Source organism: Myotis nattereri (assembly GCF_964212035.1).
Source record: "Myotis nattereri genome assembly, chromosome: 9".
Classification (NCBI taxonomy): domain Eukaryota; kingdom Metazoa; phylum Chordata; class Mammalia; order Chiroptera; family Vespertilionidae; genus Myotis; species Myotis nattereri.
Window position 1 is genome coordinate 16602143 of NC_138084.1, and position 15064 is coordinate 16617206.

Sequence of the window (15064 nt, forward strand, 5' to 3'; positions counted from 1 at the left end):
AATTGTTAAGAGTTATAAAGGGGTCCTGGGACCAGGACGTTTGGGAGCTGCTAGCCAGGAGTATAGAAGGGGTGGCATTCTGGGCAGGATGGGTGTGCCAGGGGCTGGCCTGTCCTGGACACAAGCCAGGACAGCTCTGACAGGCCCCCTCAGCAGGGCTTGGAGACCCAGCTCAGTCACTTCTGAGCTGTGAGCAGTCCCGGCCTCCACGAGCCTCTGGGGCCCTGTCCGTTCAACGCGGACCATGCTGCCGCCCTCGCGGGGAGCTACGAGTCTCCTGTGTGACAGTGCTTGTCAAGTTCTTTGTATGTTGTAAAACTCTCCACAGGTATTTATTTTTGTGGGTTTTTTGTCTGGAGCCAGTGCTTAACTACCTCAGACACGTTCCCCAGACCCTTGAAAATCTGTCCAGTGGGTGCAAAAGGCGTTAGGTGGCCAGAAGGAGAACCTGTCTGACCCCCATTTCTCCCTCCTCAGGCCTTCCCCCCACCCACCCCTCAGCTGAGATAGGGACTGCACTGTAACTAGTGCCCAGTGGAGGGGAGGCTGTCACTCGGGGACTGTGTGTGTGAATGCCTGCGTGTGCCACCCCCTTCCACCCACCCACTGCCTGTTTGCTGCAGGGCCTGGAGCCACCGCTGGGAGAGGAAGTGCAGTTGGTTACCAATGGGGTTATTTTCATAACGGCTGTCTCAAGCGGGGAGGGGCGGGAGAGGGGAGGGGCGAGGGGGAGGGTGCAGAGGAGCAGCCACAGCGGCTGGCTCTCCAAACTAGGACTTGCTCAGCAAGAGGCCAGCAGCCTGGAGCTGGAGCCAGAGCCAGGGTTCGCCTGCCCAGGGACCCCAGTTCCCACCCACTCGCCCATCTTCTGCCTGCCACCTGCCTTCAGATCAGGTCAAAGGGTGCTCCCCCAACCTTTCCTTGCCTTGTGCTTCCTCCCTCCTGCTTCTGTCTGGGTGGGTCTGGTGGGGGTGGATCAGGATGGGCCCAGGCACCACCATCCCCAGAAAGGCTCCTGAAGCTGATGGAAATGGAATGGGAAAGGGGAGGTGGAATGTTTGTCCCCAGCCAGGGCAGACGCAACGGAGGTAAACATTACTGGCCTGGTTGCCTCCTTTATCCTCCAGGCTTACCTGCTCCCCGCTGTGCATTTTTGTTTGTTTGTTTTGGTTGGCAGGATCCCCTTACTGAGTAGAGGTGGGGAAGTTGGGACCCTGTCTACCAGTCCCCAGACAGGCCTTCCTTCCAGCCGTCCCCACCTGGTAGCAGAGCAGCCAGAGGGGCCTGCTGGGAGTAGGGCCCTGCCCACAGCATAGAGTGGGCACTCTGGCTGAATCCCATGGGGGGTTTTGTATGAGCACCTCTGGAGGCAGAGGAGTCCCTGGGGGCCAGGCCTGGGACCAGGGGCAGGGGACATTCCTCATAGCTTGAGCAGACACCCAGGTGGATCTAGCTGCCAGGCTCTGTTCCTCATATGGTGGGTGGTAGCTTCCCTTTCTGGGTTCCCACTCCCACCACGGGCACTCCCACCATGTGGAGGTAGCACGATCCACATACCTGGTGTCTGCTGTGGGTGTAGGCTCTGCCACGTTCCTGCTCTCTCCAGGTATTGTATCATCAGGTGCTTTATACCAACATCTCATCAGAATGTCCCTTATGCCAACCTTCTGAGCTCAGGGGCATCATCCCATTTTGCAGATGAGAACATTGAGACTCAGAAGGTTAGTTGACCAGCCCAGAAAAACAATGGCAGATACAGATTTCAAAGCCTTTGGGCTTTTCCACTTTAAACCAGCATCGAGTGTGAGATAATCTGGCTGGGAGGCCAAGAGCCCTGTCCTTTCTAGCTGGAGCACTCATGCTGCTCCCTCGGTACTGGCAACTGCCTGAGCCACACTCCTGTCATCAAGGGTGCACGGCCAGACACCATCATGCATGTCTCTCCCTTAGCAACCTCTGTCCTCCTCAGGCCCCCAACAGCCAGCTGGAGGTTGGAGGGGCCCCTGAGTCCTTTCCCATCCTGTCCCCTCTGGGTGTGACAGGCTTCCCCCGGCCTTCCACCTGGAGGCTGAAGGGCAGCCAGTTTGCTGTTGGGTCAGAACCCTGCGGGGCCTCCTCCAGCGAGTTAAAAAGTGACAGAGCTTGAGGTGAGAAGAAGCTGCAGCTCAGAGCAGCGCTGTGGGAAAGGCTCCAGGTTGAGGCAGGGAAAAGGCTAGGCCAGGCCTGAAGCCAGCTCTGACCAGTCCCAGGAGAAGCCTCAGCAGAGTTCGGAAGTCAAGAGTCAGGCAGTTGCTGACCAGAGGACAGAGGTTTCTATGGAGATCAGAGGAACAGGAAGCGTGGTATCGGCCTGGGAAGGGGGGGTGAAGGGGGCTTGGGAGCATAGAGGCTTGGGTGCCTGACAGGAGAGCTTGTCATAAAATGTCAAATCAGCCAGTCTGATAGTCTCCTTGAAACTGAGGCCTGTGAAGGGACAGCTTTGCAATGGTCACACAACGCTGGCCAGGCCTGCCTTGCTCCCCGCTCGGAATGACTGTACTCGGATAGCTGAGGAGACGCCTAGACAGATGTGGACTTGGGATTGCCCAGCAGTCTGTGGGCCAGAGCGCTGTAGGAGCACCTGTTAGCGGCCCCGTGTCCGGAGGTGGGTGTGCAGGGGACCTCTTCCTCCTGGCCCCTCTTGTCAGTGAGGATCTGGGGCAGCAGACAGGGCCTAGCCCTCAGCCCTCACCACTGCCCACAGAGCGCCTGCCGCACCTCCCCCACCCCCACTGACTGTGGCCTTTTGTTTTCTGGGTGACACTAGCATCAGGCGGTGTGTCCGGGTGACTAATCTCCAGGCTGGGCAGCTGTCACAGGGCAGCCTGACCAAGCGGGTGGGGAAAGCTGATACCCTGAGGGGTGCTGGCAAGCCAGTGCCCTGGCAGCAATGGGCAGCTGGGCCTTGAGGCTTCTCTTCCTGGGTGCAGAGCAGACCCTGAGTCAGGCAGACTGGGTTTTGGGTCCCAGTTCTGCCACTGGCCAGCTGTGTGACCTTGGGCATATTACTGCACTTCTTCAAGCCTCCATTTCATCATCTCTGTAATGGATCCATTGATCCTGCCTGCCTCACAGGCTTGTGGCGGGGATCAGATGAGGTGGTAAATGCAAGTGCTGAGCCCAGGGCCTGTGAAATAGTAAGTGTTCAGCAAATGGGGCCCTTCTCTTTCTATGGTTCCCTTTCCTACACATTCCACCTGTGTCCCAGCCCTTTGGCCCAAGAGGAAAGACCCTACTTCCACTGCACCTTGGGTGCAGGCTTTACCTTCACGTGGACTGGGGTTCCAACATTGGCCATACGCTAACTAGCTTTGGATTTGGGGCAAGTTACTTCTTGGAGCCTCAGTTTCCCATCAGGAACATGACGTGAAACTACACATAGTTTAAGGTAGCTGTGGTTCACAAAACAATGTATGTGTCTATAAAGGGCGCGACACAGTGCCTGACACAAATGAGCACTTAGTAAATACTAGCCGGGATGATACCGATTTCAGAAGGCAGCCAAGGGCTCTCTGCCCACAGAGCTCACCTCCTGCCCTTTTCCTACCACCTGCAGGGGCTGGTACTGTAACAGGCAGAGACATGGAGCACTGCTTCTCCAGGCACGGCTGCCTGCGCTGCTCACTGATCACAGGACTCAGGCACTTCGACCCCAGTCCGCCTGCCCCTCAGTACACCTGCACCCGTCCAGGGCTCCAGCCTAACTCTGCCTGCCCAGACCCACAGGACAGCAGCAAATCAAAGACTGAGTGGGTGGGTAGGTGGTTGGGAGGAGTAAGTGCTAGATGTGTAGCCAGGCCTGACTCCTCAAGCCCATCATTTCCCACCATGTGTCCAGGGCTCCCACCCACTCAGGCCTTCAGCAGGCCAAGTATTTCACCTGTCAGCCCCAGGCTGATTTCTGAGGGCTGTGACTCAGACCTCCCTGAGGCTGTCAGGGCTCAGAAGAGCACCCCATGGAGGGACACGCATCCCTGGGCACTCTGGAGGTGCCCCCCCCCCCCCGCCCAAGCAATGCCAGGCTTTGTGCCATTCCCCCTGTTAGGGAGAGACAAGGCGCAGGTGATCCCAGTGGCCTGTGAGGAAGGGGTGGCAGGAACAGGTGAGCTGGCAGAGAAAGTGGAGCAGGTGTTCAGGAAGGTCAAGAGAGGATGGTTTGAGCAAGGAAGGTCACCAAGGGTCCTGCCTCCCTGGTGGTGGCTCAGGGCAGCTCAGTGTTTGGAATTGAGTTGGGGCTTCTAGCACTTCTTAGAACAAGTCGAGTTCACAGGCATCTTCACCAGAGGATGGAAGGGTTTTCAGACTCACCCCGTACTTGCACGCCTGGGCTGTCCATGCTGTGCCTCAGGGAGACAGAGCAGCCTAGTTCCAGACAAGTTCTTGCTGTCAGCCCCGCAGAGATACAGACACATGCACAAACCCAAATCCAGAAGGCTTTTCTCTTGGCTTCCCCCCCCCACCCCCCGCACTCCACCGCCCACCCCCCACCCCCACCCCAGGAAGACTGGGATGGCCTCTCTCCCGGCATCTGCCTCCAGTCCTCTGAGGGCCTGAGCTAAGAACCCGGGAGTCTTGTAAGGACTGAGTTTCTTTGTTTTATTATCATGCCTTGGTTTGTGCCATGTCCTGGGAGAGGATACCTAACCTAACCCGCACCTTGCTGGTGGCGAAAGGAGGAGGGCCTTGCCCTCTGCCCTCTGTTGTCTGGGCCAACTCTGAACTGGAACCCAGGACTCCAGACTTCCAGTTTCCTTTTTATTTTATTTTCCATCAGCTTCAGGCAAGAGAAGTTCTTTAGACCAGACTTTGTGGATTATGGTGCCTGGACTGGGGAAGCCGGGATAGGTAGCTGGAAGTGCCCATTACTCCTGGGCAGCCTAGAGGTATAACTGGGGAGAGCATCAGTGCTCCCAAGCATGGGACATGTGGGCTCTCTTGAGGATTCTCTGGCACCTCAGACTCCCTATTTACTGAGAGGCCATAGTTATCCCCCCCCCCCCACCACCAAGTGTCTCCTCTGCTCAAAGGGCAGAGGCTGTGCTGGGCTCCTGGGCCCAGGCAGGGCCATGGCCCAGCCCAGCTCCTGATGCTCCTGGTCTCTGTGCCCAACAGGCACCCGCCTGCCCCTGCATGGAGACCTTTTTTAGGAGACACTTCCAGTGGAAGGCGCCAGGCCCTGGAGAGGGGCAGCGGCGGCCCAGTGGCATGGGGCTGCCTACCGGCAAGGCTCGGCGCCGTTCCCCTGCTGGTCAGGCCTCCTCCTCGCTAGCACAGCGGCGCCGCTCCAGCGCACAGGTCCAGGGCTGCCTCCTGAGCTGTGGGATGCGGGCCCAGGGCACCAGCCGCCGTCGCTCCAGCACTGCACCCCCAGCCCGCAACCCCCGCTTCATCGTGAATGAGGTGCCCACCTCACATCCCGCCACTGTTGGGGCTCAGCTTCTGGGTGCACCTCTACTGTTGGCCGGACTTGTGGGCATGAGTGAGGAGAAGGAGGAAGAGGGGGTCCAGGAGGAGGACGTGACAGTTGCAGCATTGAGTACCACCCAGCGAGACACCAAAAGATCAGGGCCGTCCCCACACCAGGGTGCGGGGACCCTGCTGCCCGCATCCCGTTGCCTGCATGGGCGCCGAGCCTCCCACCTGCTCCCTGCTGACGCGGTGTATGACCGGGCCCTCTGGGGCCTGCATGGCTACTATCGGCGCCTCAGCCAACAGTGCCCCCCGGGCCCTGGGGGCCGAAGAGCCTCAGGCACCACAGCCAGCCCCGTGACGCCCGCCCGTGTGCGCCCACTGTCCCGCAGGCGCCAGGTAGCCCTACGGCGCAAGTCGGCCGGACCCCAGGCCTGGAGCGCCCTGCTTGCGTAGGTATAGCTGCGGCTGGCAGGGCACGTGGTGCGGCCTCCAAGGGGCTGGCGTGGAGCCAGGGCCTCAAGGCCCTGCCTGACCTCAGGGCACCCTGCTTTGGAGCAGCACCCCCAGAAGGGCTGTGAGGAAGGCTGAGTCTCCTGCAGGAATCCTCTCAGAGTCTTGGGCTGTTGGGTGGGGGTCCTCTACTCTCCCTATTGCTGTCCCTATCTTGGCCTTGGGTTGAGGTCACGGTGAGAGCAGAGGTCCCAGGTGGGGAGGGAAGGAAGCAGAGTCACCAAGTGCTCAGCTGGCCTCAGCTGTCTCCTTTTCTATAGGAAAGCCATCACCAAGTCGGGCCTCCAGCACCTAGCACCCCCTCTTCCTGCTCTCGGGGCCCCGTGCAGCGAGCCAGAGCGGCAGATCCGGAGCACTGTGGACTGGAGTGTGAGTGGCTGGGTGCTGGGAGGGGCAGATGGGTACTGTCTCCATTGGGCTCTGGGCCACACAAGCAGTTGGGAGTGGAGGTACTATGGGCAGCTGTGAGAGGAGCCCATGGGCCTATGGGGTAAGGGCAAGCCTCCTGGGTGGCCATGTTTGAGCCAAGTCTTCAGAGTAGGGACAGTGGAGAAAACAGGAGGGAACAAAGTAGATAGAGGTGGCTGGAGCAGGTTTGTCTTGGGAGAGAGAGGTTGTCGGGCCAGGGCAGGGTCCGACAGGTGAGCTGGGTGGCAAGCATGCACTGAGTATGCTCATCCCACTTCTAGGAGTCGGCAATATATGGGGAGCACATTTGGTTCGAGACCAACGTGTCGGGGGACTTCTGCTATGTTGGGGAGCAGTACTGTGTAGCGAAGATGGTGAGTGAGTCGTGTGCAGCACACTGACCCCTGGTGGTGGAGCCAGATCTAGAAGCCTGTAGGCCAACCCCTGCTGGCTGGACAGCTGCAGCCCCTCCTGGGGAAGGTGCAAACATGGCTCACACCGGAGCGCCCCCCGCTGTGGGCTACCTGAGGATGGTGAGAGGAATGGGAACTGTGTCCTGATGCCAGAGTCAGTAGTGGGGGCTCCCGGTGCACACAAAGGGCAGGTGTGCTGGGGAAGGTGTGAAGGTTGCCTGCCCTTGAAGCAGCATCCTGGGTGGAGGTACCTGGTGCCTCAGGGGCTCTCTCTTTCCTATAGCAGAAATCAGTGCCCCGGAGAAAGTGTGCAGCCTGCAAGATCGTGGTGCACACCCCCTGCATAGAACAGCTGGAGAAGGTGAGTGTGGTTGTTCGACCTTTCCCGCCCCTCCCCTTCAGGTGCTGAACCCTCTCAGAGTACACGTGTCTGCACACACATATGTTACACAAGCATTGCCTGCCAGGGGTGCCACAGTGTGTAAGGTGGTGAAGAATCAAGGACCCTCAAGCTGCCATGCCCACATTTGAATCCTGGCTCCCACCTTTATTAGCTGCTGTATCCCCACTGTCCAGCATGAGACACGTTGACTGTTATTCAACAGGATGAATTAATAAAGCATGGCCATGACACCATTTTATCAGTATCCCACCTAACACTTGGAAGGGAGAATTGCCTTGCTGAAGCCTCATCGCTGGCTCAGTCATGTGTAGTCCCAAAACCTGGCTCTACATACTGCTACTGTAGAGACCTTTTCCCAAAGTCCATTGTCCAGCATGTCTGCAGCTGGGCAGGAGGGTCCAAGCAGAGGCGGGAGGGCTGCCAGGGCTGCCAGGGCTCCCCAGGCAGCAGAAACCCAGACCAGCACACAGGACAGCCTGTAGGACTAGGAATGGCACCAACAAGGCAAACGTGGCTGCATCCCTCAGCCCTTCACTCGTAGAATAAAGCTTCCCTACACTTTGCTAGGGCTGAAGCAGGGACATTTGGGGAAAAGGAAGCAAATGCAACGTCAGGCATTATAGACCTGTCACCACCCCCTAAAGTGAAAGTCAAACCAGGGTTCCACAGTTTAGTGAAAGGTCTCCAGAGACTAGTCGGCGCAAGTCTGCTGGCAAGGACTGGGGTGCCTGCAGGTGCCTAGGCTGGTAGTGCTGGAGATGGAGGGAAAATCTAGGAAACCATGTGCTGTTCTAGTCCCTCCCATCCCAAGGTGCTGGGCAGAGGAAGGAGAGCTTCCTTCTGGCCAGTGGAGAGGAGGCAGGAGGCAGGGTGGTGTCTCGTGTTCTAGGGGGTCCCGGGCTAATTGGGAGCTATCCTGTCTTGTGAGGAGAACACTGAATACCCTTTCCTGCAGGGGCTGGCCATATGCCTGACCCCAGGGCGGGGTTCTGACATTTTGGTGGACACTGATCTTTCACAGATAAATTTCCGCTGTAAGCCGTCCTTCCGTGAATCAGGCTCCAGGAATGTCCGTGAGGTAAGTGCTCACAGTAGTTTAGGGGCAAGGAAACCCCAGGTTTCCTGAGTGGACCCCTCTGCAGTGTCCCCAAGTGCCACCAGAGGGCTCAGCTCTTTCTAGCCAGGGGTTCTCAACCTGTGGGTCGCGACCCCTTTGGCGGTCGAACGACCCTTTCCCAGGGGTCGCCCAAGACCATCCTGCATATCAGATATTTACATTACGATTCATAACAGTAGCAACATTACAGTTATGAAGTAGCAACGAAAATAATTTTATGGTTAGGTCACAACATGAGGAACTATACTTAAAGGGCCAGAAGGTTGAGAACCACTGTTCTAGGCTGTTCGGGGACCCAGGGAAGTACAAGGGATTAGCTCTGAGAAAGCTAAGGGGAGGGTCTGGCTAGCCCTGCCTACAGAGGGAGTGGGGCTCCAGGCCTTCATCTCACGTACAGGACTGTGGAAAGCTTCCTACAGCCCCCATTCCTCATCATTAATATATTGAGGGGTGCAGGCCGTGCTCAGGGTTCAATTCCTCCACCCCTCACTACAACAATATCTCTCTCCTCCTCCACCAGCCAACCTTTGTGCGGCACCACTGGGTACACAGGCGACGGCAGGATGGCAAGTGTCGGCACTGTGGGAAGGTGAGAGGCCTGCCCAAGGCAGTCAACTGGCCTGATGCCGACTGGACCTGGGCTGTAGCCCCTGAGCCCATGCTGTGTGTCCAGTGTGGCCTGTCCGTCACTGTGTCCCTAGAGTGCTGAGTCCCAGAGCTCACGCTCAGCAGGTCGAGTCACAGTCAGTTCCAAATGCCCTGGCTCTGGGCTGGGCAGAGAGCAGGGAGGAAGGGCTTCTTCCAGCACAGTGTGTTGGGACAGCTCTGAGGTCAGTGAGCCCCCTGAGAGCCTGTGGTCTTGGGTGCTAACTCAGCAGGTGTTTGCTGAGCGCCTGGTGGGTATGGAGGGGGTTCCTGCCCTCCTGGAAGAGGGGGTGGCTCCGAGACGCGCTGCAGGTGGTCTTCCCAGCACTGTCCGCAGTGATGTCGTTCACTTGTTCGTGGTTTATTTGTCTGTCTGCCTCAGTAAGTGTAGGTCCTGAATGGTCTTGCCCCCCTTTCCTCCGTTGACCTCAGTGCCCAGCACAGTGGCATACAGTGCCTCAGTGACTGCAGTGCACAAGGGGGTGGCCAGGGGCCTGGCCGGGTCTGGGGTCCGAAAGGAGGGATCTGAGTCAGGCAGGAGTTAGCTGTGGGCCCTCCCAGCAGATCTCAGGTGCATACTCAACACTTCGCAGTAACCTCAGAGCACGGGACCCTGGCCAAGCCTCCTTGTTCTAAGGGCTTATTTTATAGTTTTATAGTTTTTATAATTTTAAAAAAATGTGCTCAATTTCCCTGGGTGGAGAGAGGTTGACAACAGAAGGGGGCCTGGGTCTGCTGCTCCAGGCCTGGCCCTGGCCCCCCAACCACCTATCCACCCTAGGGCTTCCAGCAGAAGTTCACCTTCCACAGCAAGGAGATTGTGGCCATCAGTTGCTCCTGGTGCAAGCAAGCAGTGAGTGTGCTCGCCCTGCTCCCGCAGGCCATCCCATGCTGTGCTAGGTTGGGGTCCCAGGGCTCAGCTTGGCCCAGCTCAGCTGTGTTCCCCCCTCTAGTACCACAGCAAGGTATCCTGCTTCATGCTACAGCAGATCGAGGAGCCGTGCTCCCTGGGGGTCCATGCTGCGGTGGTCATCCCGCCCACCTGGATCCTCCGTGCCCGCAGGCCCCAGGTGAGTCCTGCCTGCACCCTTGACACCCCCCCCCACACACACACTTGGGGTCTGCCAGGCACGCCAGCTCACCCACCTTGTCACCAATGCCCCTGCTTCCCTTGCAGAACACTCTCAAGGCAAGCAAGAAGAAAAAGAGAGCGTCCTTCAAGCGGAAATCCAGCAAGAAAGGTCCAGAGGTTAGACCTGGGGCCAGGCAGGCGGCTGGAGGGGACAGGAGAGAGGAGCCTGTTTCTTGGAAGCTGCCATGGGCTCAGCCTCTGGTGGGTCATTGTGGACTCTGGGGCCCTGAAGAGGTCAGACCTGCGAGTTGCCTCTCTGTGGCCAGGCCCACCATAAGCTCTGACCCAGAGGTGGTACATGGGGGGCACCCTGGGGTCCTGCTGAGCATGGGGGTAGGGTCCGCCAGGACTTGAGGGAGCCTTACGGGCTATGTCTCCCAGGAGGGCCGCTGGAGACCCTTCATCATCAGGCCCACCCCGTCCCCCCTCATGAAGCCCCTGCTGGTGTTTGTGAACCCCAAGAGTGGGGGCAACCAGGTAAGCACAGCCTCCCCTCTCCACAGAGCCTGGGGGGAGGCATGGGGTCAAGATTCCTGCCCCTTCACCCAGAACCCACAGCCGTTCCAGGCTCCATATCAGACCTCTGCCCCGTCTCTTTCCCAGGGATCCTGGGGGAAATCTAATCCTGTCTCTCCCCCTTGCCCCTTATTGGGCCTGCTTCCCAGGCCTTCTCCCTGTGCTTCTCCCCACCTCAGCCCACCACCCCTGACCCTCTTGGCTCCTGGTCTCCCACAGGGTGCAAAGATCATCCAGTCTTTCCTCTGGTATCTCAATCCCCGGCAAGTCTTCGACCTGAGCCAGGGAGGGCCCAAGGAGGCGTAAGTATTGGCCAAGGCTCTGTGGGGACAGTGGTGGGGGCTTGCCTGGTGCTCAGGGTCCAGCCCATATGCCTTGACCCGTTCCTGTCGCCTCACCCCAGGCTGGAGATGTACCGCAAAGTGCACAACCTGCGGATTCTGGCGTGCGGGGGTGACGGCACGGTGAGTCCTCCTGCTTCTGGCTGGGCCTGGGGCTGGGTCTGGGCCCAGGCCCCGCTGGCCTGACCAGACCTCTTCTGCTCTGCCCCCTCCAGGTCGGCTGGATCCTCTCCACCCTGGACCAACTGCGCTTAAAACCACCACCACCTGTTGCCATCCTGCCCCTGGGCACTGGCAACGACTTGGCCCGCACCCTCAACTGGGGCGGGGTGAGAGCCCATGGGAGGTGGGCCGCTGGGGTGGCCGTGTGGTGGGGAGGCCTGTCCTCAGAAAGGGCTCAGTTTCTGCTGCTCCCACCAGGGCTACACAGATGAGCCTGTGTCCAAGATCCTCTCCCACGTGGAGGAGGGGAACGTGGTGCAGCTGGACCGCTGGGACCTCCGCGCCGAGCCCAACCCTGAGGCGGGGCCTGAGGAGCGTGAAGAGGGTGCCACTGACCGGGTGGGTAGGCCAAGGCGGGCAGTGGGTGTCTGGGATTCCCAGGAGACAGAGCTGGGCCCCTTTCCCATTCCATTGTTCTAGGACTTTGGTCAGTCTCTTCATTTCTTCATCTATACAATGGGAATAATGGTGCTCACCTCACAAGACAGTTGTTATTCAGCCACTTGGCAAATATTTACTAAGTACCTGCTCTCTGCCAGGCACCGTTCTAAGCAGTGAGCAAGACAAAGTCCCCCTTGTGGAGCTCCTGCAGACTGTGGCACATGGGGAGGGGGAGCCGGGGAAGATGCCAGCGGGTGAGGTGCTCTTGTGTACAGGGCACCCAGGGGAGAGTACTGAGGCAGGCAGGGGGCGGGGAAGAGGTTCCGGTGGACCTCGTGACCTGCAGAAAAGGCCTCTGAAAACGTGTGGCTGAGCAAGCACAGTGCCCCTGGCTGGGGCTGGGGCTGGGGCTGGGGCTGGAGCAGGGAGGTATCTGAGGCCTGACCCTCATGCTGGTCCCTTGACCTTTTCCAGCTGCCTCTGGACGTCTTCAACAACTACTTCAGCCTGGGCTTTGATGCCCACGTGACCCTGGAGTTCCATGAGTCTCGAGGTTGGCAGTCTCTTGCTGGGGAGGCAGGGGAGGCAGGGACACAGGAGTGTCCCTGAAAGGGTCAGACACCTTTCCCCACCAGTGAAAGGCACCCACGCCCAGCCCTTCCTCTCCACCCCAGCCTGGTAAGCCCAGCAGGCCCAGAATGACTGACTGTCCCCCATTTCTTGTCGCCACCTAGAGGCCAACCCAGAGAAATTCAACAGCCGCTTTCGGAACAAGATGTTCTATGCCGGGGTGAGTCTGGGTCTGCCAGCCCAGCAGCACCCCTCTTCCCATGCCCACCCGTGTCTGCCAGGCCACAGGGCCCCTGCCAGAGGTGGTGAGGGAAGGTCTCTGTCACCAGATGGTGACGCCTCTACCTCCCACAGACAGCCTTCTCCGACTTCCTGATGGGCAGCTCCAAGGACTTGGCCAAGCACATCCGAGTGGTGGTGAGCAGGCCGGGCTGCAGGCAGAGTGGACAGGCCCAGCTGGGAGGGAGGCTGGCTCGGCACCACACGTGTACCCCAACACCCTCCCTGTTCCTGTCTCCAGTGTGATGGAACTGACCTGACCCCCAAGATTCAGGACCTGAAACCCCAGTGCATTGTTTTCCTGAACATCCCCAGGTGAGGAGGGGCAGGCTCTGTGGCCCTGCTGTCTTCATCCTGCAGGACTGTCCTCTGCAGCCCTCGTGCTCCCTCCCTCCAGGTACTGCGCAGGCACCATGCCCTGGGGCCACCCTGGGGAGCACCATGACTTTGAGCCCCAGCGGCACGATGACGGCTACCTCGAGGTCATCGGCTTCACCATGACGTCCCTGGTGAGTGGGCCAGCACGGGGCCTGGAGCCCCCGTCTGCTTTGTACAGTGCCCAGCACAGCTCCAAGATGGAAGGGAGTGTCGCCAGACTTCCCTTCTCTGCTGGGCACTCACTGTCTCCTCCTCTCTCTGACTTAGAGTAGCTGCCAGCCTCTCTGTCTGAGGGGCACTCATCAATCCCCTCTGACTGGACAATCGCTTTATCGCCTCTGTCTGGCTCTTGCCCTTACCTCCCCTTTCTGACTGGGGTCTTACCCTCCCTCCACTCTCTGTTGGGGTCACTCTCTGTTTGTTCTCTGGCCAGAGCCTCCCTGGCAGGAGCAGAGCTGGGGACCCCATCATGCTGGCCCCTGACCTGAGCCCTCTGCGCCCACAGGCAGCGCTGCAGGTGGGCGGACATGGTGAGCGGCTGACGCAGTGCCGTGAGGTGGTGCTCACCACATCCAAGGCCATCCCGGTGCAGGTGGATGGCGAGCCCTGCAAGCTTACCGCCTCGCGCATTCGCATTGCCCTGCGCAACCAGGCCACCATGGTGCAGAAGGCCAAGCGGCGAAGTGCCACCCCCCTGCACAGCGAGTATGTTCCTTCACAGCCTCCATGTGCCCTGGGCCCAAGGCCAGACTCTGCCCTTCGCTGAGCCTTGACTTCCCCAACTGGAAAGTGCTTAATAGTCCCTCTGCCCCAGGGAGGTTGGGAGGAGACCCTTGGCTAGATTCCTGGGCAGGGCCCTTGCCAAGTCCCCTCTTATTGCCCCTGCCCTCAGCCAGCAGCCGGTGCCCGAGCAGCTACGGATCCAAGTGAGCAGGGTCAGCATGCACGACTACGACGCCCTGCATTACGATAAGGAGCAGCTCAAGGAGGCCTGTAAGCAGCATGCAGGGCCCGAGGGGTGGGGGGGGAGGGGCAGCTGAAGAGCCAGAGTCCCCTAAGGGAAGGGCAGTGGGATATAGCCGGCTGCTAACAACCTGTCTGTCTTCCAGCCGTGCCACTTGGCACTGTGGTGGTCCCAGGAGACAGTGACCTCGAGCTCTGCCGCGCCCACATCGAGAGGCTCCAGCAGGTGAGGACGGAGGCGGGGCCCAAGCCCGCCCTGTGCTGTTCGCTCCTGCTCCAGGTTCCGTCTTCACCCAGCCCCGGCCTTTCTTCTCACCAGGAGCCCGAAGGTGCTGGAGCCATGTCCCCGACATGCCAAAAACTGTCCCCCAAGTGGTGCTTCCTGGACGGTAAGTGGCCCTGAGGGCTGGCTCCTGGCAGCCCCAGTCCACGTCCTGCCTCCTCCCTGGGGGGTCCTGGGTCGGGGCAGCAGAAGACCTGGGCCTGGACAAGGGCCCCTGCATCTTCAGCCAGCTCACTGTCTCCCACAGCCACCACTGCCAGCCGCTTCTACAGGATCGACCGGGCCCAGGTGAGCACTCGCCGTCCTGCTCCATCTACAGCCGTCTTCGTGTTCCATAGCCTTCAGATCGCCCATGTCCATGGACAGGCATGGCCCTGCCCTCCAGGACAGGGTGTGCAGGGATGGTGCCAACAGGGAAAGGGAGCCAGTGTACCCAGAAAAGGCGTGCTGTGTGGGTGGGAGGGCCTCAAAGTTAGGTGCCATCCAGGAAGACACAGAAGAAAAAGCACATCTGGCCAGGGGCCAGGCTGCCTGGGAAAAGGTTTACCAGTGGGAAGGGGCTGGTAGGCCCAGTACACAGAGTCAGTGCCTAGGCTTGGGGATGGGAAAGGGGAGGGGTGAATGGAGAGGTGAGGGGCAGCCACTTGCCTGACTGCCTCTTGCCAGCGTTCACGTCCAGAGCAGAGGCTTCTTCAAGTCTGCTAGCCTGCGGCCCTTGCACCCCCACTGGCTGCCCTGGAAGGCTGTGACCCCCAGCCCTGACCCTGGGCCCTGGCCTCACTACCCACAGGAACATCTCAACTATGTGACTGAGATCGCCCAGGACGAGATTTATATCCTGGACCCAGAGCTGCTGGGGGCATCGGCCCGGCCTGACCTCCCAACCCCCACTTCTCCTCTCCCCACCTCCCCCTGCTCACCCACACCCCGGTGAGTCCCGGGCTCCTCCAGTCCCTGGTTTAAGTCCCACCTATAATCCAGCAGCTCCCGAAGCTGCCTTCAGCCCCGGCCACTTCCCTGAGTGCAGGCCTCACACTCAGCTAGCTGCCTTT

At 59.5% G+C, this 15064-nt stretch overlaps 1 protein-coding gene across 6 annotated transcripts in view; it reads left to right on the forward strand.

Annotated features, from left to right (window-relative positions):
- Positions 1-15064, forward strand: part of DGKZ (diacylglycerol kinase zeta) — a gene marked incomplete at its 5' end in the record, with an annotated part of 41707 nt that overhangs the window by 23749 nt on the left and 2894 nt on the right. For 2 of the 6 annotated variants that reach the window (XM_081099078.1, XM_081099079.1), the window contains 24 exons: positions 6222-6330; positions 6651-6743; positions 7066-7143; positions 8207-8263; positions 8823-8891; positions 9729-9800; positions 9901-10017; positions 10125-10196; positions 10461-10556; positions 10815-10897; positions 10999-11059; positions 11152-11265; positions 11357-11497; positions 12014-12092; positions 12274-12329; positions 12464-12526; positions 12630-12703; positions 12786-12897; positions 13272-13471; positions 13659-13759; positions 13876-13955; positions 14049-14118; positions 14260-14300; positions 14803-14942. In XM_081099078.1, the coding sequence (XP_080955204.1) occupies positions 6222-6330; positions 6651-6743; positions 7066-7143; positions 8207-8263; positions 8823-8891; positions 9729-9800; positions 9901-10017; positions 10125-10196; positions 10461-10556; positions 10815-10897; positions 10999-11059; positions 11152-11265; positions 11357-11497; positions 12014-12092; positions 12274-12329; positions 12464-12526; positions 12630-12703; positions 12786-12897; positions 13272-13471; positions 13659-13759; positions 13876-13955; positions 14049-14118; positions 14260-14300; positions 14803-14942 (2178 nt within the window). Of the gene's footprint in view, positions 1-5157; positions 5901-6221; positions 6331-6650; positions 6744-7065; positions 7144-8206; positions 8264-8822; positions 8892-9728; positions 9801-9900; positions 10018-10124; positions 10197-10460; positions 10557-10814; positions 10898-10998; positions 11060-11151; positions 11266-11356; positions 11498-12013; positions 12093-12273; positions 12330-12463; positions 12527-12629; positions 12704-12785; positions 12898-13271; positions 13472-13658; positions 13760-13875; positions 14119-14259; positions 14301-14802; positions 14943-15064 lie in introns of those variants that run through there. The other 4 variants (XM_081099074.1, XM_081099077.1, XM_081099075.1 and 1 more) reach the window with 4 other exon arrangements.